The sequence below is a fragment of the Herpailurus yagouaroundi genome, unplaced genomic scaffold (genome assembly GCF_014898765.1).
Source record: "Herpailurus yagouaroundi ecotype Mexico unplaced genomic scaffold, PumYag 77, whole genome shotgun sequence".
NCBI lineage: Eukaryota > Metazoa > Chordata > Mammalia > Carnivora > Felidae > Herpailurus > Herpailurus yagouaroundi.
Window position 1 is genome coordinate 20,716,337 of NW_024412388.1, and position 23,072 is coordinate 20,739,408.

The window sequence follows — 23,072 nt, forward strand, 5'->3', positions numbered from 1 at the left end:
GAGAGACCCAAGACCTGATTCATAACGGGGATCCATCAGGGAGAGGAAACCTAGGACTTGGGGGGAGAACACGGGATCCTAGAGGCAAGCATCCCTGTACTTTGGGGTCCTGATGCATGGGACAGAATACAGGTCTCAGGATCAGGGGAGACCCAGGACCAAGACCAGGCAGAATGCCTGGGTCTGGGACATAATGCATGGACCAAGGACCACGAAGCTCTATGGAGCTGGCTGGGGAACCCCAGGGGCAAGGGAGACCCAGGGCCTGGGCGGTAATGCGGGAGTGGGGTCTGGGGGCGGTTCCCAGATGCAAAGCTGACTCTGATCCCAGGCAGAAGGGAGAACTCAGAGGGAGGGGACACATGAAGGTATTTCAACTTTGGGGAACCAGTGCCTGACAAAACGCGGCCATGCCTCTTCCAATTCCATCCACCCTCACTCACCCCCTTTCACAAGACACAAGGTGGCTTTTTTTTTTTTTTTTTTTTTGCTTTTTTTCATTTCTTTTTAATACAAACTTGGATCTTTGGGTGTGTCCTGCCAAAACAGAAAACAACAACAACAACAGAAGAGAAAACCCAAAAGAGTGAAAAATAAGAAAGAAAGAAAAAAAAAAAAAAGCTCCCGCAAGAGGTTCTTCTCCCTCCCCCCTACCATGCGAATTTGCACACCACGGGACCACAGCAGGTTTACAGAATGCAATATACAATCCACGATTTATAATAAAACAGTATATACAATAAATAGGATATTGTTCATTTTTGTCAAACGACCTGTAGATAAATTTCTCAGTGCATACTTGCAGGGGCTCTGGACACCTCGGGGCCCCGCTCGCAACCTCTTGCACACGCTCGCTCTCTCTCTCTCTCTCTTTTTTTTTTTGTCTTTTTCTAAAACTGTGTTTTGTTTTTAAGTTTTGTACATTTTTAAAAAGTATTTACAATTGCTGGTTTTGTGCAGAAAGGGCTCACCTTCGGCTTCTGCGTGGAGGAGATGGGCAGGGAGAGGTGGGGGGATGTGGGAGTGCAAGGGGTACCGGGGGGGGGGTGGGGCGGGAGGCAGAGGGGCAGGCGCTCCTGCCGGAGGACAATGTGGACGCTGGGAGGGGTCTTGGCGTTGGTTTTCTGAAAGCTGCAAAGAAACACAAAAGAGGCAGAAGTCAGCTGTAGGCACAGACATGGAATTCTGAGAACAGGGATGTTAAGAGTGGGACCCCCCCACCCACTTCCTACCAGCATCCTGGGAGAAGCTAATGACATCGTTCCTTCTCCCAGAAAACTCCAAAGAGTACCCCCCCACCGCCCCCGCGACAATGGACTGCTTCTGGCCTTCTCTGAACTCAGTTTCCCCATCTGTAAAATAGGTTCGTATCTAAGGCCCGTACCACTGAGAGGTAAAGGAGAGGAGTCAGGGCTCCAGGCAGTGCAGTTTGTTAAGAACTTGGGCTCCTGAGTCAGACACAACCAAGTTCAAATGCTAGCACTACTACCGGATAGCTCTATAACATTGTGCAAGTCGGTGAATCTCTAGGAGCCTCAGTTTGCTCATCTGTAAAAAAGGGGATAATGAAACCAGCCCATATGTTTGCTGGGAGGATTCAGTGGTTTAAGGTAGATTAACCCTGGTACATAAAACATAATAAAGGATCCTAATTACAAGTCGTTATTATTTTCCTGGGACCTGGGCCAGCTAGGTGCCCCAAGCCTCAGTTTCCTCGTCCAACAATGAGTTTAGGAATTCTGTTCTGAGGAAGGACACGGTGGGGAAGACGGGGCTTGAGCACAGCACAGGTGCGAACTGCACACCCGTGCACTTTCGTTTCTTCTAATTCCAACCCTTTCTCAGCGCCTCCCCCCCCCAATGCTATTCTGTTCCTTACAGAGGCTCGAGGTGAGGAGGAAGTCTGTCTGAATAAAGGAATAAAGAAATTGCCCAGCACAATACCATCAGTGTTTGGCTGTACCCCTCGCCCTCCTGAGGCTCAGAAACTCCCAAGTTCCCAGTCTCTACGATCACTAGACATTGGAGGTCTGAAGTACCCCTTCTCCAGACTTCCCCATTCAGAACCCAAGGTTTTGCTGGGGCTAAGTGGAAAGACGCCCAGAGGGACAGGGATGGGCTGGGTTATTCTCAAGACCGGCAATTGTTAGCCTGGCACTTTCTGAGTTCTGGGGGCCTCCTCGCAGAGCCCTGAAATTCCCATCCCACACTTGGTGAGTGACCCATCCCAGCAGAAATAAGGGGTGGGGGGTTCTAAAACTGCCTTCTAAGACCCCTCAGCGGGCCGTCCTCCCTCCCCCACCCCTGCAGGAAACAGGCGGCCACAGAAAGCCTTTCCTCCCTTGTCCTTTCTTGGCTTCCCTTCGCAACAGGGCCACATTTAAATTCTGCTCAGCCTCGGCTGCTGTCTGCTGGGCAGTCGGCCCTGGGGAAGACTTTTGTCCTGAGGCTGGACTTGCCAGGACTCCCCCCAGGGCCAGGGGAACCAGGTGGGCTCTCACAAGGCTGGGGCAGCCCCCATCCCGGTGTATCACCCAGGCAGGCAGCAAGCAGAGGCGGGAGGGGAAGGGCAGGAGCTGCAGCCCGTGAAGCCGTCAGGTCCCCTGCAGAGGGAGGGTGGTGGATCAGCCGCAGGGGGACGGGGTGCGCCTGTCAGGGGGCAGCTGTGTTAGAACTAGGGTGAACGGTGGGAGAGCAGCTCTTGGGGCAGGGGGTGCTGCTGGGAATGGATGTCAGTTCTCCAGTTAGGGTGACAAACAGGAACAGCTGTAGGGATAAGCAGGGCATCCACGAGGGCACAGGACTACTGTACCTGGGGGAACGGGTGGGTTCAGCTGGGGCCTGGGGGTACCTATCTGTAGGGCAGCCTTGCTGCAGTTGAGGAGCAGCTGGCAAGCTGAGGAACCGCCGTTGGGGAGACGGGTACAGTGTGCTGGGGTGACAAGTGAGGGGGAGGTTCAGGACCAGCTGCTCCAAACCACTCAGCAAGTGGACCATACCAAACCCCAGTCTTCTCTGCTCCCCCTAAGGGCCCCGGGGCAGGCTGGGAGCCTCTGCACAAATCCCTGTCACCCCCCGCCCCCTCCGGCCCTTAGCCACTGCCAGTGACCCTCTCCAAGCCAGGTCTCCATGGTGATCTCAGCCCAGCAGGCAGCTCCTGCCAGAGCCATTCCCGTGGTGCCGGCGGCCAGGCAGCAGGGAGGCTTTCTCACCCCTCGGCTCAGCCCTCGCTGTCTCCCCTTCCTCCTCCCTCTGCCCTCCCCAGCTTTCGGGACTGGGCCAGAACCTGGGGGATGGGGAGAGAATCAAAACCAGAGGTTCCTGAGCGAGGAGAAGGGAGGATGCTGTAGCCGTGTAGAACCCTGACTTCTACAAAACAAAACTAATGCTGCCATGCCAGGCGGCCCTGTGCTGGGCACTGGGGACAAAGCAGAGGAGACGGGTCTGGCCCCTGCCCTTGCGGGGCTCACAGAGCAGAGACTGAAACAAAGCCGACCCCCAAAGCAGGCAATTTACAAATGTCGGGAGATGGGGGCTGTGCTAAAGGCAGCCGTTGGTGGGGGTGGGTTCAGGGAGCACAGAGGGGGCACCCAACCCAGCTTTGGCAGGAGGGACTATGGCTCTTCAACTCACTGCTGAGCGCAGCGCCCAGCACATGCCGGCGTCAAGAATATGTGGCGACCCAATGCCAGAGCGACGACCAGTGTTAAGTCCAATCAGCATGTCAAGGTCCAGCTCAGGTCTTGCACATCTCCAGGACGCCTCCTTAGACCACCCTGTTACCATAGCTACTGGTGCACTTGTCATTCCCTTCCACGCTCCTCCAGGGCAGAGACCTGTGTGTGGTGCCTCTACATCCCCAGTGCCAGCATGCACCTGGCGCCCCAGGACACCAGCCATCGTTCATGAGACTTAACCTTTTAGTGCCTCCATACTGAACAACTGCAGAACCACGTTCCACTGAGTCCTCGCGCTCCAGCAGTTTTACTGGAATCTGAGGCGCCAAGGCATGAAATGGTCTCTGCCGGTCAGTAGGGGCTGGCACTGGGAGCATGGAGGGATAGCAGAGCAGGGATTCACAGTGCTGCAGATCATGCAGATATCAGGCTGTCAGGCTGCTCTTCCCCGCAAAGGAGCACATGTTTTGTGTTTTCGTTTAAGCAACCAGCAGACATGTATTCACACCCACTAACTGCCAGGCTGTGAGCCCTGGTCTAACCTCTAACGCCGCCCCTCCCCCACCCCGCTTCTGGTCTCTGCCCTCCAGGAGGGGGTCTCTGCCCTCCAGGAGGGGGTCTCAACACCAAACAAGGCAGTGGAGCAGAAGGCACACAGAATGCATGGAAGTTTGAGAGACTGATTTGCTGTGTGACCCAGGGCAAGCCCTTTCCCTCTCTGGGCTTCAGTTTCTATGTAAAATTGGGGGTTGAATAGGTAATGGAAGAGATCTTCAGGCCCCAAAGAAAAGGGGTTAGAGGCAAACCACAGTTGCCCAAAGGCAACCCCTCTGACATCTTCAGGCAAAGTCAGGCCTGTGAGTCCCTCAAATGTAGAGAGGATACTGCTTCCCTGGGGCTCAGACCACACTTGACAGATGGGAGACAGTCTGGCGGGATGGACTGGCTATAGGGTGTGGGTGTGGCTCTCCTCCCCACTCCAGAACATTTTTTTCAAAATCTGTGTCCACTAGTGACCATAGGCACTCCTTAAATTCTGGCTCTGCCAGCCATTCTCTCCTTAGGGATCTTTCCCCACTTCCTCTACTGCTGGGCATAGAGGGGGAGGCTATGGTGACCAAATAGGGTTCGTATCCATGGTCACCCACCAAGCTTGTGTGTATCTCCCACCTTGCTGCTGCACACTGCTTACCAGTCCTAGGAGGCTCTATACCCAACACCCGTACTCTCTGCCTTCCTGATCAGAGGTGACTCCGCAGGCGGGCACTAGTGATGCGTATATGTTGGGCACGTGACCGAGTGATCCCCAAGGGCCCCTCCTGGCTCTGTCATTTCATGCTTCCTGCTAGGGTGGCTGTTGTGTCTTTGGGCGAGTCCCCCTCCCTGTCTGTAAACTGGGTGGGGTTGTACTTGCAGAACTCCAAAAACCTAGTTAGCCTGCAGAGTTCAGACTGGTTTATTCATACACCCCTCCCCTGCCCCATCTTAGGAACCTATGTGAGGACAGCAAGGGGGAGAGAGATGGTCTCCTACCGACTCCCAGTGCTCACCTTTCCCTCTCTCAATTCTCTATGGTCTACATGCTCCTCTTTGTTTTTTGTTTTGTTTTGCTTTGTACATGCTCCTCTTTGACTCAAGGCAAAAAACAATGTCCCAGGCACGATGAGACATCAGGGAAGGCAGGGAACATGCACAGAGACGAGCAGCCAGTCTAAAGGAGCCGATGAGGACGTGATAAGGAGGACATTCCCAGGAAGGGCTGTCATGGATGCATAAAAGGCTGGAGATTAAGTGCGCCTGGGAAGGATCCTGGAACACTTCTTGGAGGAGGTGATGTCTGAATGAAAGATAGGAACTGACAGGTGGGACATGGATGGTAGGCAGGAAAGGGCAGCCCAGGCCAGGGACAGCCAGAGGAAAGGCACAGGGTACCCTGGGGGAAAGGCTGCCCCGGAAAGCTCCCTCCTAATTCCACATTCTAGGGCTGGAAAGGGAGAGTGTGTGAGGGGGTCAGAGATGAAAAAGACCTGACTACCTGGAATACCAGGCTAGGTAGCTGGGCCTTTATTTTGTAAGACTGGAGAGAGGATGCAATCAAAAGATGTTAAGCAACGGAGTCACAGGAGCAAATGTACTTGAATTAATTCATCCAGTAAATATTTGGGGGGGAGGGGGCTCCAGACACCATGCATCCAGAAATGCTGAACAAGCACTTTGGTGGCCACAAAGGGGAGAATGCACTCGGGCTGGGGGCAGGACTTAGGGCAGAGATGTGGCAGGCACTGGTTGCACTGACCCAAGGCTACAGCTTCTGGAGCCTCAAATTTGTTCAAGACCCATTTTCTGCCTCCGGGAAGCTCTTGCTGCTCGCCCTGCTCATGGTTCAGGAGGGCGGCCTCTGGTATATCCGGTGGGACTATTTCAGTCCTTGCCCTGGAGAGTGATGCCCACATGGAGGCTTTCAATGAACACCCGTTTATAGGCTGTAAACTCCACGAGGGCAGGACATTGCTTGTCTCGTTCAGTGGTATCCTCAGCACCAGATGCAATACCTGGCCCAGGGCAGGTGTGGCTGGCTTGTGTGTGTTGAACACAGAATTAACCTACGTCCCCTTGCCCTCTAGCATAGAGGGCACTATGGCAGCAAAAGTCATGATGACAAAGGTGGAAAATCTGCTGGGAGAAAAAAAAACCACGATGTATTACAAAGTCACAAGGCTATCTTTTTCAGATGATCTGCACTGACAGAGGGGACTGGTGCGAAGAACCGCATGGGAAGCGTGTCTAGCTGACCCGGGTCATTTAGAAGTCTGGGTCCCGTTGCCCGTCAGGCTTCAGAGGCCTTGGGGTGGAGCCTGTGACTTACCTTGTCTCTGCACCACTCCCCTCTCCAGGGACGAATCGGCCAAAAACTAGGTGGTTGTTTCACAGCCTCCCACCAAAGGCCCCAAACCCACACTAGATACAAAATCCTTCCTAGGAGACAGCAGGGACAGCAGGTGAAGAAAGCCTAGCTACAAAGTCCGGAGCAAGGAGGAAAGGGTCAGAGGTGTGTGTGTGTGTGTCACATAGACTGGGTGACAGAATTCAGCTGGTGGGAGGCATTTATCCACTCATTTACCAACCACTGGCTACGTGCCTATTGTGTGCCAGGGACCGGGCTAAGGGCTTCAGGGGTAATCTCATTAATTCTACAAGATATGCAGCAAGGTGATGTGACTCACCAGGTCACATAACTGGTAAGGGATGGAACCAGGCCCTGCACGGAGGCTGGTCTGCACCTACACGCATGCTCCTTGCCACGATCCTCCCGTTTCAGGGCCTCACCCCCTCAGCTTCTTCCGGGTCCACAGGGATGTGGGGAAATGGGGGAGGAGGAGCATGAGAGGGCATGTTCACAGAGAGATTATATTTCCAGGAAATGAGGGCTCAGAATGAGAAGGCCTGGCCTGAAAATGGCCGTGCGAGAGGCAAGAAATAGGATGGGAGGGAGGACAGTGTGAAAAAGAGCCCGCAAGAGGCCGGGGAAAGATGGCTGACCCCAGACGTGAGGGCTTCTTGCTCAGAGCCAGAGGCAAGATCAAGCGACCTCTTGAGGTTTCAAGACACAGAGAGACAAAGCACAGAGCAGCCAGGGCCTGGCCCAGGTCCGGGCATGCCTCCTGACCCTGGCTGGCTTAGTGGCCTTGGTTGGAAACTGCTTCCTGCTCTGGTCAGGCCCCAGGCTGGTGTAACCTTGGAAGACCTGTGACATTTCTCTTGGCCTCAGGTCCAGGCCTGAGAGGGAATAGGGAGGACAGGGGGACTTAACATTCCTGAGCACCTTGGAGGGCCCTTCCTGATCCCATCCCCATCCCCAGGGTCTAGGTAGGGCTGATCTTCAGTCATGAGGGCCCAGTGTGGAGTCAGTCTCCCTGGCTCTGCTTTCCATCTAAGGGACTGGAGCTGGGGCCCAAGCGCTCCCCACCCTCTACCCCTTCCCTCTCTGTCCCACCAGCTCAGTTCTCTGACCAAGGGGGTCCCACATTTCCAACTCTGGCTCCCCTGAGCTTTCCTCTTCTAACTCACAGTGGGGTGTGACCTCCCCTTGCCCACAGTTCCCTCTGCCTGGAATGCCCTCCCCCCCCCCCCCAAGTCTCTGGCTGTCCAAATCCTGCCTATTTTTCAAGGTCAAGTTCAAATGCTTCCATAGAACCTCAAAATCCATTTAAAATGTCAGACCCAGAAACATTTGTAGGGAGTGTCCAATCTGTCATTTGGTGGATGGTGAGTCAGTGGCATGGGCTGGAGGGGGAGTGGCGTGGCAGGGTACCCAGGTTCTGGGGAAGCAATACTGAGTTCAAATCCTGACTACACCATTCACTAACTGTGGATACCCTGGCAAGGTTCAGAGCTGCACCTGCTTCCTCGATTCTCTGATGGGGTGCCAGGGGGAGGGTGCAACCATTTCCTGGCCTGCTGTGAAGGGTCAGCGAGGCAGCATTGCATGAAGTCCCCAGCACAGATATGTGTCCCTTTTTTTTACCAGAAGTTCTGAAAGATGACTTCTGACCCTAACACCCACCTTCCTGGTACATAAGCTTTGTTTCTCCCTACGTCTGGGCACCTGTCACTTTCCACCAGGTACTGGTTTTAGCTTCCTGGGGTGGATGCTGAGCTCTGAGGACAGGAGCCGTGTCTGCTTTGCTTCCCCTATGCCTGGTACTGGGACGGGCATCGAGGGGCTCAAGATGTGAGGCTGAGCTGAACCACTACTTCTGATACTTGCTCGGTGGGGGGGGGGGGGCGGGGCGCGGGCCTGAGGTGGGGGGAGCCTTCTAGCGGAGAACTCCTCAATGGTTCCCACTGGTCTTGGAATATAGTTCAAACTCCTTCCAATGCCCTGCCTGCCCTTCCTGCTCAGTCAGTGTTACTGTCCTCCTATCAGTTTTTCAAATCTGAGCTCCTTCCTACCCCAGGGCTTTACCCATCGCTGTTCCCTCTGCCCAGAATGTTCTTCCCACTCCCTGTCTAGCTGATGCCCCTTCAGGCATCAGCTTCAGGATCTGGTCAGCCTGCTGCAGGCTCCCACGGCCTCCTACCTTTTCCTCTTTTGCAGTCCTTTGTACAGCAATCGTTACCAAATGATTATCAAATGTCCTTCTTTCTAAACTGGAAGCCCCCTGAGGACCAGGACCTCCTCTGTGGTGTTCACTGTGGCGCCCCCCCAATGCCTGGGTCACAGTGGGTGCTGGACAGATGTCTCTGGAGCAACTGAATGCATCAGTCTGAGGACAGTGCTGTCAACTCCCAGCCCTGAGTAGGGAGTGTGGCCAGAATGTGGGGCTGGATGGCATCCCAGTTCCTCCTGTGTTCAGGCCTCACTGGATGGCTCCATTATGTATCTCACTGAGCTGTGACCTGCTCAAACACCCAGCCCCCACATTCATTTATTTTCCCACCCAGAGCCCAGGAGGAACGGTTTTTGGATTATTTCACATTTCTGGATTATCCATGAGACATCTCCCCTCCAGTGAGAAGGATCAAGAGTTTGACATTTTAAACCCTAAGCAGCTTCTCCCTGGCCTGCTTCAGATCTGCAGCACTGCTGCTTGCAGTGAGACGCATGGGGAATGGAAGGCCATTTTAATCTTGGCCTGGCTTCATTAGGAGGAAACTATGCTGCCAAAAAAAAAAAAAAAAAAAAAAGGTTGGTCCACTGTCTATGCCATGCAGAGTTGGAACACCTAAAAGATGATCAAAGTCAAATTTCTTGAACAGATGGGGAAACAGAGGCCCAGAGCTGGAGGGAGTAAAAGTGTGGTCAAGGGCATATAGCAAGTTGATGGCCAATTGGGGAACGGTCCTTCTCCAGGCCGCCTGACTCCCGCGTGCTGCCCTTTGCCACCTCTGGGCACCAAGGGACGTGGGGTCAGGCAGAAAGGGGATAATAAGTTTCCACTGACACAACTTCAGGACCCTGAGTCACCCTGGCCTCGAATGGCCTCCCCAGAGCAGGGATGGGACTTTCCAGGAGCCCTGCTATTCCTCCTCCAGGAAGAGACACTCCCAGGAGGCTGCAGTGGCAGCAGAGGTGGAGGGTGAAGGGCTGAGACAGGGCCCCAGTCCCCTTCCCCACCACCTACCACATCTGAGCCACTTTGGTGACGGGTCTGTTGTCCAAACAGTGAAGATCTGATGGACCAGCTGTGGCTGTCTTTCTGGAGCTGGTTGTGCTTCAAGAAAATGACTCTTCCAACCCTGTCTCTTTTTACCATTTTGGAGGCATTTCCCCCTCGTTTATTTTCCTTTTCTTAAACAAAATCTTAAGAATACTAAAATTTTTGACTCCACCTAATGAGGACACGGTGCCTAAACATCTAGCGAAATTTAGCAGAACTCTTGGAAAAGCATTCGGCTTCCGGAAAGGGACTGGTCTCTTCTAGGCAGGAAATATCCTGCCTGGGGATAGACCCACTGGGTGCGGGTTGTCAGGCACAGCAGGATCCCAGCAACCTTTCTCAGCTCCTGGATCCCTAGCCTGCCTGCCTCTGACCACTCTGAGCCCACCTCAGGTCGAAGATATTGACAAATAATCTCTGGGTGCACCCCGAGGGACCAGGAAAGACACTTCAGGCCATTCTGTAAAAAGCCCTCGCAGAGTGTGACCAGGACATAGTGACCACACCCTCGGCCTGACCCCCGCCAGACTGCATCTCGGACTAAATGAAGCTCCTAGAGAAGTGTGGGCGGCTGGCAGGGGCTGTACCCTGGATGGGCCCTGGCAGTTAATTATCACCCTGCTTCACCTTTCGCTCATCTCCCACAGGGCCCTGCACATGCCCTCCCTTGCAAGAGGTCAAGTGGTAGGTATTTCCTGGGACTCAGGCAGTGCCCGCCTAGGAGCTGGCCTGGACAAGGAAGATAAACATTTGATGAACCAAACCAGATGGCCACATCCAGTCCAGGGTTCTCCAACCATTTCAGTAACTCAACGTCCAAGCCTCATGCTGGGTTCCCCACCCAAGCACCCCATCCCTTCCTGAAGACCGTCCCCAACACCTAATCCCAGACTCCTTCCTGAATCCCAACTTCCTATTATCGGGTCCCTGAGCTTGTCCTTAAATCCTTCCTGCTCATCACTGCACCTCTTCCCCTTGTCCAAGCTCTAACGTCCTCATCCTTCCCACCCCCCAGGCCTCCGCCCACTCCACCCGCATCCCCAGACTCACCCAGGAACAAAACCTCGAGGTCCAGTCGGCACTTCAGTTGGCACTACAGGGAGGTGACGGTGAATGTGTCCTCAGGGTGAGGTTCCGCCATGGGCCCCAGGAAGCCGCTCTTGGGGCCCCCACCCAGGCCGGGATGCGCCTGCGGCATAAAGCCTGGATACCTGTAGGCGGTATCCTGCAGGGGCAGCAGCGAGTCCCTCGGCACAGGGGACAGGGTCAAGTCACTAAGGAGTGGGCAGCCATAGCCAGCAGCGGCAGCAGCGGGGCCACGGGGTGGGCCAGGCGGCCGGGCCATCTCCAGTGGCTCCTTGTCGGCCTTGGGCGTGGCCGGCGGGCTAGCCAGGTGTGGGGCACTGAGGCACGCGGCCTCCGTCCTGCCCAGGAAGTCAGCCAGCAGCCCCGTACCCACCTTCCCTTCATAGGGCGGGCTGCGGGCAGCTGAGCCTGGTGGGTACCAGTAAGCTGTGCCCTTGCAGCTGGGGGAGTCATAGTGGGGCTGGCCCAGTGGCAGGTCCCGACAGCTAAGATGGGCCTGGGCTGCAGCTGCGTGGCCCAGGCTGGCCCCCTGGAGCCCATGCTTGAGGGGCTCGCAGGCAGCCAGCTTTGTGGGTGGCGGCCGCAGCTCCTCCTTGAAGCCCAGTGTGGGTGAGCAGGTGGGTGAGTACGCCTTCTGCAGGCCAGCATCAAACACCGTGGGTGGGTGGGCCAGAGGCGGGAAATGCTTGCCGTCTAACTCAGGAGCACCCAGGCTGGGCGAGTCGCAGTGGAAGCCTTGGCCGAAGGTGCCGTCAGAAGGGGTGGACGGGTTCATGGAGTAGGGTCCCATGAAGTCACAAGGGTCTCGCTCACCCACACCAAAGGCCCTTGACTGGGACGGCAGTGGCGACATGCTGCTATCTCCACTGTAGTAGTCCAGGCCAAGGTCCGGGCTGTCCTGGAACAGGGGGTTGACTGGCTGCGGCTTGGGGATGAACTTGGCTTTGGCTGCCGCACCGCCTCGCTCCTTCTTGGCTGAGCAGGCCCCACCACCCCGTCCACCTCGTGGTTGCCGGGGCCCGGTGCTCCGTTTGGACGGGTAGCCTGAGGCAGTGGCTGAGGCGGACGATGGAAAGCCCAGATGTGAGGCCTCGAACAGGTCCACCTTCTTCCGCCGTCCACGGCCCGGCTTGGAGCTGCTCTGGAAGAGGACGCTCTGGTTCCAGTTGTAGCCGGGGGCAGAGGACGCCTCATTCCAGTCCATCATTAGTTTCTCCAGGCTGGACAGGCTCGACTGGCCCTCGCTGCTCGAGGCCTCGCTGTTGGCACGCCGAAAACCGCCGCCGACCGGTTGATTGAACTGGGTGCTGTCGGAGGATGATTCGGAGAAGGTCTCGGACACAGCCGTCTGCTGCTTCACCTTCTGCGGCGTGTAGTTGGAGATGTCCAGGATCACGTTGGGCTCGCTGACGTGGCAGTCGAAACCGGGATTGTAGAGCTGACTGAAGGCCTCCGAGGCCCAGTCCAGGCCTCCATAGCCCTGCCGGAAAGGCCACTGAGAAGCCCCCGCAAACTGCCGACAGTTTTCAGGCGAGGGCTGGAAGGAGGAGGAGGAGGAGGAGGCGGCAGAGGCAGCAGAGGTGGCAGAGGCGGTGGTGCCCTTGGGTACCATGTAGCCGCCGGGTGAGACGGTGCTGGCCCGGCTGTCACAGCGCAGGGGTGTGGGGGCTGAGCCAGAGAAGGGGGCCCCCTCAGAGCTGTTGAAGAAGGAGGCCTTGCTGGGTGGCAGGCAGGGGCCACCGGTAGGCGGTGGGGCATAGCCGGCGCTGTGGGCGCTGCTGGGAGAGGCAGGCAGGCTGTTGCCGCTGCCGTAGGCAAAGCTGCAGTCCTTGCTGTTAGCACAGTCCTGGCCCGTAAAGGGCTTAGCCGGGGCAAAAACACTTTGTCCAGCCCCGTAGCCGCCATATTGGGGTGGGTAGGTGTTGGTGGGTGGGTGGGTGGTAGGTGAGCGGGCCACAGCTGAAGGTGGGGGAGCCAGTTTCGGGAAGGTCTCGGCTGCCCGGCAGTCTGAAGTGGCCGGAGTTATCCCATAGCTCGCTGCCCGGCCTGGTGGGAAGGTCTGGCGAGAGGGTAAGACGGGCTGGAAGGAGGGGTCCGCACCAGCCCCGCTGCTGCCCACAGCCACTGGGCTGGCCTTGGCTCCCCGGCTGGGGAAGGTGGCCAGGCCCCGCTGGGAGGGCAGGGTGCTGGTGGGGGGCCCTGCGTAGGTGCCTGATGCCTTCCGGGACTCGGGGCGAGAGGCTGAGAGGGCAAAGTCTAAGAGGTCGGAGGAGTCATCCGAATCGAGCAGTGAGCGAAAATAGCCGGTGAAGAGGTTTTGGCGCTCCTGGCTGAGCTCGGTCTGACCTGCAGGGGCACCTGTGCTGTAGTAGCTGCCGCGGCCTGAAGCCCCGCTCTCTAGTCCAGTGGAGGCAAAGGCCTGGGCCTCGGTCCCCTGGAACCCACAGTTTCGGCCGGCTTGCCCGCCTGGGTGCCCATGGTGAGGGGCCCAGCCGCCACCCTTGTCCCCGGCCCACTCGGCGCCTGCCTCCCCAAAGCCTGGGCCACTAGGCACCTGTTCTGGGAACAGAGTCCCGTTCTTCCGGGACCGCCTCTTGCGCTTGGGCTTCCCAGTCATGGCGTCCACCTCCCCCCGGCCCCGTTTGCGTGGGTGCCCCAATTCGGTGAGGCTGGGACCCCCAACACCAGCAGCTGTCACTGCCACCACTTTCTTTTTCTTCCCGATGCCCTCGAAGAAGTCACTGAAGGAGCATCGGGCTGCCTTGGCTGCATGGCCCCCACCCCGGCCACCAAAACCGCCTGCTTTACCACCACGCCGTCGGAAGCCCTGCACACGGTGCAGGAAGTGGGAGATGCTCTGGGTGTCGGGTGCCTGGTGTACCGACTCGGGCTCGCTGGGTGTCCAGCAGCGGGGGGGTGAGCACCGCCCAGCGCACTGGCTCTGGCGGTTCAGGAAGGCCAGCTTGGCGAGGACGTCAGAGTACTCGGCCTTACTGTCATTGGCGTCTGCTGCGTAGGATGGCTGGGGAGATGCCAGCTTCTGCTTCCGCCGCCGCCGTTTCTTCACCTCTGGCATGGCCATGGTGGCCGCTGCCACGGTGGCCGCTTCAGCCGCTACCACCGCTGGCTCCTTGGGCTTGCCGGGACCCAGAAGCAGGTTCTTAGGAGGGCGGCCGCGTTTACGCTTAAGAATAATGGGCATCTCCCCGGGCGGGAAAACCACCACCACGTTCCGTCCATTGTTCTTCATCTTCAGCAGCGGGGTGGGCTCGGCTGACACGCGTAGGCCCAGCTCCTTGCCCTCCACACTGAGGCTGCTGCTCAAGGATGACACCTTGTATGTGGTCTTGTTCCGCCGCCCCAGTGATACAGGGATTTTGGCCATCTTCACCACCATGCGCCGCACACCCCGGCACTTGCCTTTGCGGGTAGGGGCTACTGGAGTCTGGGAAGATTCTGGCTCCAGCTCTGGGACTGGGCCTGGGCCCGGCAGGGCAGGAGGTGGTGGAGGTGGCGGCGGCGGGGGCTCGGCCAGGGCAGCTGCCAGCCCTGTGGGCATAGGCAGGGGCAGCAGGCGGCCCTCTGGTCCAGCGTCTGCCTTGCGTCCCCGTCCAGCTTTCCGCCGGCGACACAGGATCTTTGGCCTATCAGTGCGCCGCAAGGCGTACTTGGGGTGACCCTCAGGCCCATGGGGGCCGTGGGGTGAGCACAAGTCCAGGCGCAAGGGCTCAGCCAGTGGGCAGGGCCCCAGGGGCTGCTGAGGCTCCAGACGGCGGCCAGGGACATCAAGCAACTTGGGCAGGGGGTCAAGTGCCTGAGGGTCAAGCAGCTGCGACTCCAGGGAGTCAGGCAGGGTATCCAGGGCCTGGAGAGCCAGGCCTGGCAGCCCCAGAGGATCAGCAAGAGGTTGCAGGGGTGGCAGCTCCAAAGCTTCCCCGAGTGGCTCTAGAGCCTGTGGGTCCAGGAAGCGGGGCTGGGGGTCCAGGAGCTGAGGCTCTGGCTCAGGAGATGGTGGCTCGAGGGCCTGGGCCTCCAGCAGCTGGGCCTCGGGGCAAGTTAGGGAGGCCAGCTCGCTAAGGATGTCGGCGTCAGCAAGTTCTGAGTAATCAGGGCCGTCTGGCTCAGGCTCTGGGGGCAGACCGGTGGCCGCGGCCGTGGCTCCGGGACTATGGCCTTGACCAGGCTGGGGGCTGTCCCTAGGCTCGGGCTCAGGCTCATAGAGTGGGTGGCTGGGCCTCTCGGACTTAGCATGGGGGGTGGCCCGCTCCTCAGGGCTGCGGATGCTGTTGGCCAGGCTGGGTGAGGAGAAGAAGCTGTACTGAAGGTCACCAGGGGGCGGGGCAGGTGGGCGGCTGAGTCGGAGGCCACCGCAGTCCAGGTGCACACCGCTATGCTGCAGGTCTTGGGAGAGTCGCGTCAGGTCCTTCATGATGTCAATCAGCTGCACCACTGGACGCAGGTTCACCCGCCCGTTGTCCCAACGACGTCGGGAGCTGTTGCCGTCTCCCGCGGGTGTGGGGCAGCGGGCCTGTGAGACGGGACGGGCTGCCCTTGGGGGCAGCGGGTCGTCCCCCTTGGCAAGGACTGGTGGGCGCCGGGTGCTGGGGTCCCGGCGTGGGGGTGGGCGTGGGTTCTCGGAGAAGGTGTGGGCGAAGGCCTTGTCGGGTGGGCTGGCAGGGGGCCGGGTAGGAAGCAAGGGCCGTGGGGTAGGGGGGCCGCCGGGGTAGTACTTGGGCTCCCGGAGGTAGTCAGGAGAGCTGCACACGGCACTGGAAGTCACCACCAGGCCCTGGGGCTTCACACGCATCCTGACCTTGTCCTCCGCGGGCCGCCGGGCGGGGCCGGGGCTGACATGAGGGTGCGAGAAGCCGGGACCAAGACCTGCCGGGCAGGACAGGCAAGAGAGCCCTCACTCAATGCCCAAGACCTTCTCAGCTTCCCACGTCCTCAGTGAACCCCTGCACCTCTCCCATGAGTCCCTTCAAGCCCAACGTCCCGTTGACTCCCAGCCCTTCCCAAACTACCCCATGCACCATGAACCCCTCAGGGGGTCCCAGTTCTACCAAGTAACAGCTCACCCACTTTCAGACGTTGGCTATGGGCTCAGGGAGAAGAGGATGCCTGCCTTTGAGAGGGAAGCCCATCGGCAGACTGGGGCGGCCACTCCAGATCCAACTTACACAGAGGGCCAGGAAATCCTATCAAGGGCATGACCTCTTCCCTCTTGCCCCCATCCTCAGGACTCCAGGAGAAGCCTGGCCACTCACCCTCGGCTCTGCCGCCTGGGCTGTCACACTGGAGATCTCTGTGGACAACAAGACAGGCAACAGAGGATCTGAATGGTCTGGTGGCCACAGCCCAACCGCTGCCCGCTGGCCCGGTCTTCTCCACACACCACCCCCGGCTCCCTCGGTGCTCCCTCCAGTGCACACACCCGGCTGACCTGGGAGAGAGAGGGCCCCCGTGCCTGGGGGCTCTGCCGGTTGCTGGCTGTCAGCTGGGGGTGCTGGGGAGCAGCTTCGGCCTGAGCCCAGGCCTCGGGGCGTGGACAGCGCCTGGAAAGGACCACCGCAGCTCAGGTTTAGTGAGCACCTACTGCGCGCCAGGCGCTGGGCTGGAAGCTGTCCAGGCATCGTTTCATTTAATTCTTCATACAAATCCTGTGAGGTAGGGGCTATTAATAACCCCATTTTGCAGATGAAGAAATGGAGGCTCAGAGATGAAGTCACATCATTCATTCATATACTCATTATTTATGGAGTGCCTACTTTGCACAAAGACCGGGTAGACAAACAGTGATCACATAATCATAACTGATTTAATTATTACTGGGATAAGAGCTGCAAAGAAAAAGCGAAGAGTGCCTCAGGTCAGAGGTTTAACAATCATACCAGGGAGTCAACAACAATAAAAGCTCACACTCTGGGGATACTTTCTCTGTTGCCAGACGATGGGCTAATAAGCACTTTTTGTGGGTGATCTCATCTAAGCCCCCTGCAAACCTGAGATCAGTGTGATTATCATCCCCTCTTTTACAGGTGAGGAAACCATCTACTGGAAGGTGGTGAGAACCACGAAGGCACTTCCAATCCAACACCCGGATCAGCACGTGGCCCACAGGCATGCTTCAAAAAATATTTACTATTTCTTATGAATGAATGAACGAGGTACACAGAGCAATGAGCCCGGCCTTTTTCCATGTAGTTCTCTCTCGCCCCTCTCCAGACCAAAAGTGGAACCCAGGAAGGGTGCGGAGTGAGGGTGAGAGACAAGAATGTGGAAAGGGCCATTGTCTGACCCCTCTCTCACCTTTATCAGACAGACCCTCTCTGACCCTCCACCGGCCCCAAGCACCTCTGGCCACAGTCTGGCCCCTGCTACCTACTCTCAGAGTTGTCTCCACATCCCCTTCATAGTATTTATCACAACTGCAAACAATTACTTGTATGACTGGCTTTTTGGTGTTGTCTCCCCCCAGAGCGTAGGCCCTTCACGGGCAGGGACTGTATCCGTCTTGTTTACCACGGTATCCCCTGACCTCAGGGCCTGGGCTTTGGATGCTACGTAAATATTTACTGACTGACTCCCTGAGCTGGTCAGGGCAGAGCTGGGATTTAAATCCAGGCATGTCTGACTCCCAAGGGAGCCTGAAGACTCAGGGCCCTGACCACGGGAAGGGTCTTAAAAGTTGGACCCCGATCACTCCTTAGTGTTTGGCTCTGACCTGATCCCGTGGGTCGACCCCCCACAGACACATGTAGACTCCTACCAGCTGCTGCCCAGTGCTATCATCCCACGGGAACACTGCAGAGCCAACTCAGGGACAGGATGGTGTGGAAAGGAACATTCTTTCACTCCCCTGCGGTGGGCAGCGATTTGCAATCTACAAAGCACTTCCACACATATGACCCATGGAATCTTCCCAGCAACCCAGGAGCCATGGTTTACGATCCCTGTGTTACAGAGGAAACAGGCTCAGAGTGGTGGTTGCAGAACTTGCCTGATGTCACATAGCTGCTTAAGTGGCAGGATTCCTAATTCTGCCCTAAGTCCGAAGTCTCCTTCCCCTCCAAGCTCCCGCAACTTTCCTTCAGCCACTCCTTCTTCTAGAGCTGTGGTCTAATTTAAGGCTGGGAGGAACCTTAAAATCGCCAAGCCATTTGGCTTCCAAACCCTGGGCCTGGGGAGCTGTGTAACATTCCAGATACCCAGGCCCTGGTCCAGGGGAGTCTGACTCACGGGTCTGAAGGGACATCTGGGAATCTGTATTTTTAATCAGCTCCCCCATGGGTACCCTGTTCTAGTGCCACCTTGTGCTCTTCCCATTTTACAGATGAGGAAACTGAGATCCAAAGAGGGAAAGGGACTTTGCCCAAGGCCACAAAAGAGCACGGAGAGAGCCCTTCTGTCGCCTATCCAGCCAGACAGAAAACATCCCTCTGTCCACCGTCCCTTTTCTCTTTGCAATTCCCAGGCCACAGCTGCGCCTCCCTGCCCTGCCTACTCCATCACTCAGGGTCCTACTCTCTCCCATGACTGGTGGTAGACTGTGGACTGGCCCCTCCCAGGCCAGGCTCTCTCCACTGTTGGTCTTGAAGGCAGGATTGTGGGTAAGAACCTCACAAAGGAGGGAAGGGGCTCAGACTGTGGAATCTCCAAGTCCTATTTCCAACAGTATGGTTGACCCATGGCTCCCTGAGAGTCTTTGAGATGTCTCCCTTCCTGAGGGTGGGGCTCACCAAACCTCCCTGCTCTGGAGACCTCCCACTTGGGGCCCAAGGGTGTGATCTTGGCAAAAGAGAAAACCTCCTCTCCAGTGGTTGCTTCTGTTCCACCCACCCGTGAGGACCTTTGGGCATGTCCTCCTGCCAGACCTCCTGACTCTGTCCACTGCTCTCTCTTGCAGCCTCCAGGATCTGAGGGAAGCAGCTGGCTCCCCTCCTCACCACACCCAGGCAGCCATTTTCTTGGACCCCTCCCAAGGGCACCACCTATCCCATGTCTGTGAACAAAGTCAAAAGGGTCCTTCTGTCTGACAGTCTGCTTCTGGGTCAGTGTGTCTGAGCCTGCCCGTGGGGACACCAACAGGCTGAGAGGGGGGCTGGGGGCCCCAACCTGCTGTGCACAGTGCCGGGAAGCGCCAGCCCACATCCTTGAGTCCCCAGCCCCACCCTCCCCCCCTGCGGCTGTGACCCCCCCACCCCTTCCCCAGCCCGCCTCCCCCTCCCCCACCCACAGCCTCCCCAGGGGAGCCAGGCTGCCAGCCCCAGCTCTCACTTCCGGCCTCATGACCCTCTCTCCAGCCGGCACACTCCTCCCCCACCCCCCCAACACCATTTCCCTCCCAGCCTGGATTGAAGGCCCAGGGATGTCCTCAGAGGGAAAACACTGTATCAAAGGGGCTATTACTACTGCTGTGGGCCCTTCCCCATCACCTCCCTTGGGGCCTTTATCCCCCAGGATATGCAGCCCCCCTCTCAATCTCCTTTAGCCCCCTCTCACCTACCCAGCGGTGCCTAAAGATTCTCTTCCTACCAGACTCCAGCCCAAAATCCTACTAAGAAGAATAATGATGAAAGTAATAATGGCAGCCATCACTTATTTGGCATTTAAATAAAGGCACAGAGAGGTTAAGTAATGCCCTTGAGGATAAACAGCCAGGACATGGAAGGGCTGGGGTCTGAATTTAGGTTTGTTGAGCTCCTCTGATACAAACTTCTACACTGTCCAGAGAGTGAGCCCCCTCCCCTGCAGCCTATTCCAACAGTCCCAATCCTCATCACCAGTTCTAATTTTTGCCTTCTACTCTACCCCCTCCCACCTCAGTCATCCAAATGCACTACCCTCCCTTGCCACTAGGTGTCCCCTTAGAGCCACTGATGCCCCCAAGGGGAAGCAAGTCCTGCCTGGCCTCCTGGAGTCATCAGGGCCCCCCCACGGTATAGCACACCCCACCCCACCCTACCCCCAGCCACACAGAGCTCCTTTGTGCAGCCCTCGCCCACCCCCTTCCTGCCCAGAGCAGGGCACCTGGCAAGCAGGTCTTCCCTAGACTCCGCCCCCTGCCAGCCCCCTGCCCTGGGTGCCAGGTGTTGCGGGCACCACCGCCAGCTCTGGCTGAACCTGAGGGTCACCCTGCCGGGCGGCCCTCCCTTCCTCCCTCCGAGGTCACCCAGGGACTGTGCTTCCCGCCCTGCTCCACCCCCATCCCCTCCTGCCCTTGGCCCTTCCAGACTCCTGTCCTAGTCTTTCCTTCTGTCTCCCGGAGGACACCCCTCCTCCAGCCCCACCAGGCCCTCCCCACAGCCTCTCACCCCCGCCCACCTCCTTCCCCTGAGAGCTCCTTGTTCCACCCCCCCCCTCCCCGCCCAGGTCTGAAGAACTCCTCCTCCTGGAAAGTTGCTGCTGGAAAGGAAGTGACTTCAGCGATTTGGCCACAAGGCTGGGCACTGCTGAGCCCGGCTCAGCTGAAGGCCTGCCCAGCCCACCTCCAAAGCACAAATGGAGCCACATGCACACACCACCCTCAAGTGTCCACCCAGAACCCTGAACACAAGCTTCCCCAGGGACACGCGGGAGAGATCCTGTGTGCATGTTCCACACCATCCCAGTGTGCCCACATTATCACCCCAGTGTGTCAGATTCTTGTCTAGACACCCCTCCAGCACCCGGCACACAGACACCATCCAGTGTGGTCCACACAACACTGCAGCATCCCCGCAGCTACCCAGTATACACTCTGGATCCTGCACACTCACCTCTCCAATGTAGTACATACCGAGCCCTCGAACGTCCCTTAGCCCAGTCCACTTATTTAACTCCTGTATACAGAACCCTGTGTACCTAAGGACAGAGCCCTACACACACCTGTTTGCACACAGCCTGAGTGCTGGCACACAAGACGCCCTGTGCATTTACAGTTGGGTACACACAGCCCTGCATCCTCCCATAGCCACACCTCCCACCCTTACCATCCCAGGAGGCCCCACCCCCAGACCTCAGGCCCCAGGAATGCTCTTTTGGAAGTTGGGTGGAGTCCCCAGGCAGGCTGGGCTCTAGGGAGCTTCCCGGAACCCCGGAGGCTTCATGTGTCAGTTCAGGGAGTTGCCTCGGCAGGGCAGCCCCACCTGGCCTCTGTGGCTCTAGAGCCTGGGTGGGCTAAACTGGGCCAGAAGCAGGGAGTCAGGCAGTATCCCCACCCCGCCTCATCTTATGAGGGTAACCTAGCATACTTGAACGACCCTGGTCCTCCCAGCACCTCACCTTGGCCTCCCAGCTCTCTGCTTCCACAAACTCCAGTAGGGTTGGGGGGTGGGGGGAGTTCAGCTGCATACATCAGGCACTCTGGTTTCCATCTCTGCCCTGCGTTCTGGTCATTGTCACAACCCCTTTCTCTTCCCAGTTCTCTCACGTCAACAAAGTGTCGGGAAGAGTCCCCCCGGACTAGGAGGCAGGACTCGTGGGGACTTGCTGTATGTCCACGGGCCTCAGTTGCCCTTTCTGGATAATGGGGGAGTTTTGAGTAAGTTGGGTTAATTAATATATTTTGATTCTATCCAGGGCCTCTTTTTGGCCTAAGCTGGGGGTGGGGGGGTGGAATTCCTGCTAAAACTGGGGAGTAAGTCCCCCCGATCCCCACTTCCTGGTGGTGGCCCAGGCAAAGACCTGGCTTCCCTGTACACTGTTACCTGAGCAGGCTATGCAGACAAGGTCCGACTCAGCAGGAAAGGCCTGTCTTCACCAGTGATTCCAGGGTAGTCCCTGCGGCAGCCTGAGAGTTGCCCCGAAACCGGGGCCCTCTGCACGCACTTAGCTGGGCAGGCTCTGGGGTCCAGGCCAATGGGTAGACAGGTAGGCAAGCTCCCATCTGTGGAAGCAAACACAACACCCCAGGCATGAGCACAGTCACAGGATGAGCCAGCTAGAGGGACCAGGAGGCTGTCCTGGATGGGGTCCACTCTTGCAAAAAGTGAAATCAGGTACAATCTCATTTCACTGGGGAACGGCAAGCCTGTCTCTTGAAACCCCAGGTTCCTACTGGGAAACAGTATCATTGGATATGTAGGTACCCACATGCATGAACATGAACACACATGCTACGGTGGAAAGAACCTGACCTTCGGGAGTCACAGTACTTGGCTCAACCCTCACCATATGATCACGGACAAGTCAATTACCCTCTCTGGCTCTTGGTTTTCTCATCTACAAAATGGGGAGATCTTATGAATGAGGAGGAATGCTTTGGGGAAACTGTATATTGCTAACAGCTTACTTATAATGCAGGTGTGCGAATTGCTGTTCAAAGCGATGGTGAATGCAGATTTCCACGCGGGGTGTATATGCAGCTGGCGTGTACTCTTCTCCATCAGCAACTTGGTTAGGTCTCTTGTTTTCTTTAATAACCATGGCCCTTCTCATCACCCTCCTGCTTCCTGCCCATTTGTCTGCCTCCCCGAGGTCTGTACTGGAGCCCAGAGGGGGTCTGGGAACCAGGCCTCATGGACTGCTTACAGGTTCTGGTTGCCTGGGAATTTGTATATGGGGTAGAGATCGCGCCTGTGTAAATGAACGTTTGTGAATGTTCAGCTGTCTGGGTAAATACACCTGTATGTGGGCTCCTGGGTCTTTTTGGCCTCTGTGTGTTTCTAAATGTCTGTGTGTATACATATGTGTTTAAGAGTGTACATGCAGAGGATCCTAGGTTTGCTCAGTTATAGTCTGTGTGGTCAGCCGTGTGTGTGTGTGCGCGCGCGCGCGTGCGTGCGCACGTGTGAAAGGCTGATGTGTACCTGGGTTCAGTATCTTCAGTTATACGTGTGGCTGTGTTGATCCGGCTCTATTCAGCTTTGTTTGTGTGTCCAGCTGAGCCTGTGTGCACACCTACGAGGACATAGAAATGTGTGTCTGTCTTTGTGCGAGCACCCTGACCCCAGCTGTGGTTGGGTTGGAGTGTGCCTGTGTGTGTGCACATGCTCTGCCTGGCTCTCTGCATCGCACTGTGTCAGGAGCTGAACTGGCTTCTGCCTGTCTCAGAGCTCTCTGGACGTGTGTGGGGGGGGCGGGGGGTGTCTCAGAGCTCTCTGGATGTGTGTGTGGGGGGCGGGGGGTGTCTCAGAGCTCTCTGGACGTGTGTGTGGGGGGCGGGGGG

General features: G+C 57.3%; 1 protein-coding gene across 7 annotated transcripts in view; it reads right to left on the reverse strand.

Moving 5' to 3' along the window:
• Positions 1 to 468: 468 nt before the first annotated feature.
• Positions 469 to 23,072, reverse strand: part of AHDC1 (AT-hook DNA binding motif containing 1) — a 64,620-nt gene continuing 42,016 nt past the window's right edge. For 4 of the 7 annotated variants that reach the window (XM_040466419.1, XM_040466413.1, XM_040466406.1 and 1 more), the window contains 5 exons: positions 21,613 to 21,791; positions 16,368 to 16,479; positions 16,192 to 16,229; positions 10,889 to 15,805; positions 469 to 1,131 (listed from right to left, as the gene is read on the reverse strand). In XM_040466419.1, the coding sequence (XP_040322353.1) occupies positions 10,932 to 15,731 (4,800 nt within the window). In that variant the 5' untranslated portion in view covers positions 15,732 to 15,805; positions 16,192 to 16,229; positions 16,368 to 16,479; positions 21,613 to 21,791 and the 3' untranslated portion in view covers positions 469 to 1,131; positions 10,889 to 10,931. Of the gene's footprint in view, positions 1,132 to 10,888; positions 15,806 to 16,191; positions 16,230 to 16,367; positions 16,480 to 21,187; positions 21,425 to 21,612; positions 21,792 to 22,196; positions 23,025 to 23,072 lie in introns of those variants that run through there. The other 3 variants (XM_040466424.1, XM_040466427.1, XM_040466439.1) reach the window with 3 other exon arrangements.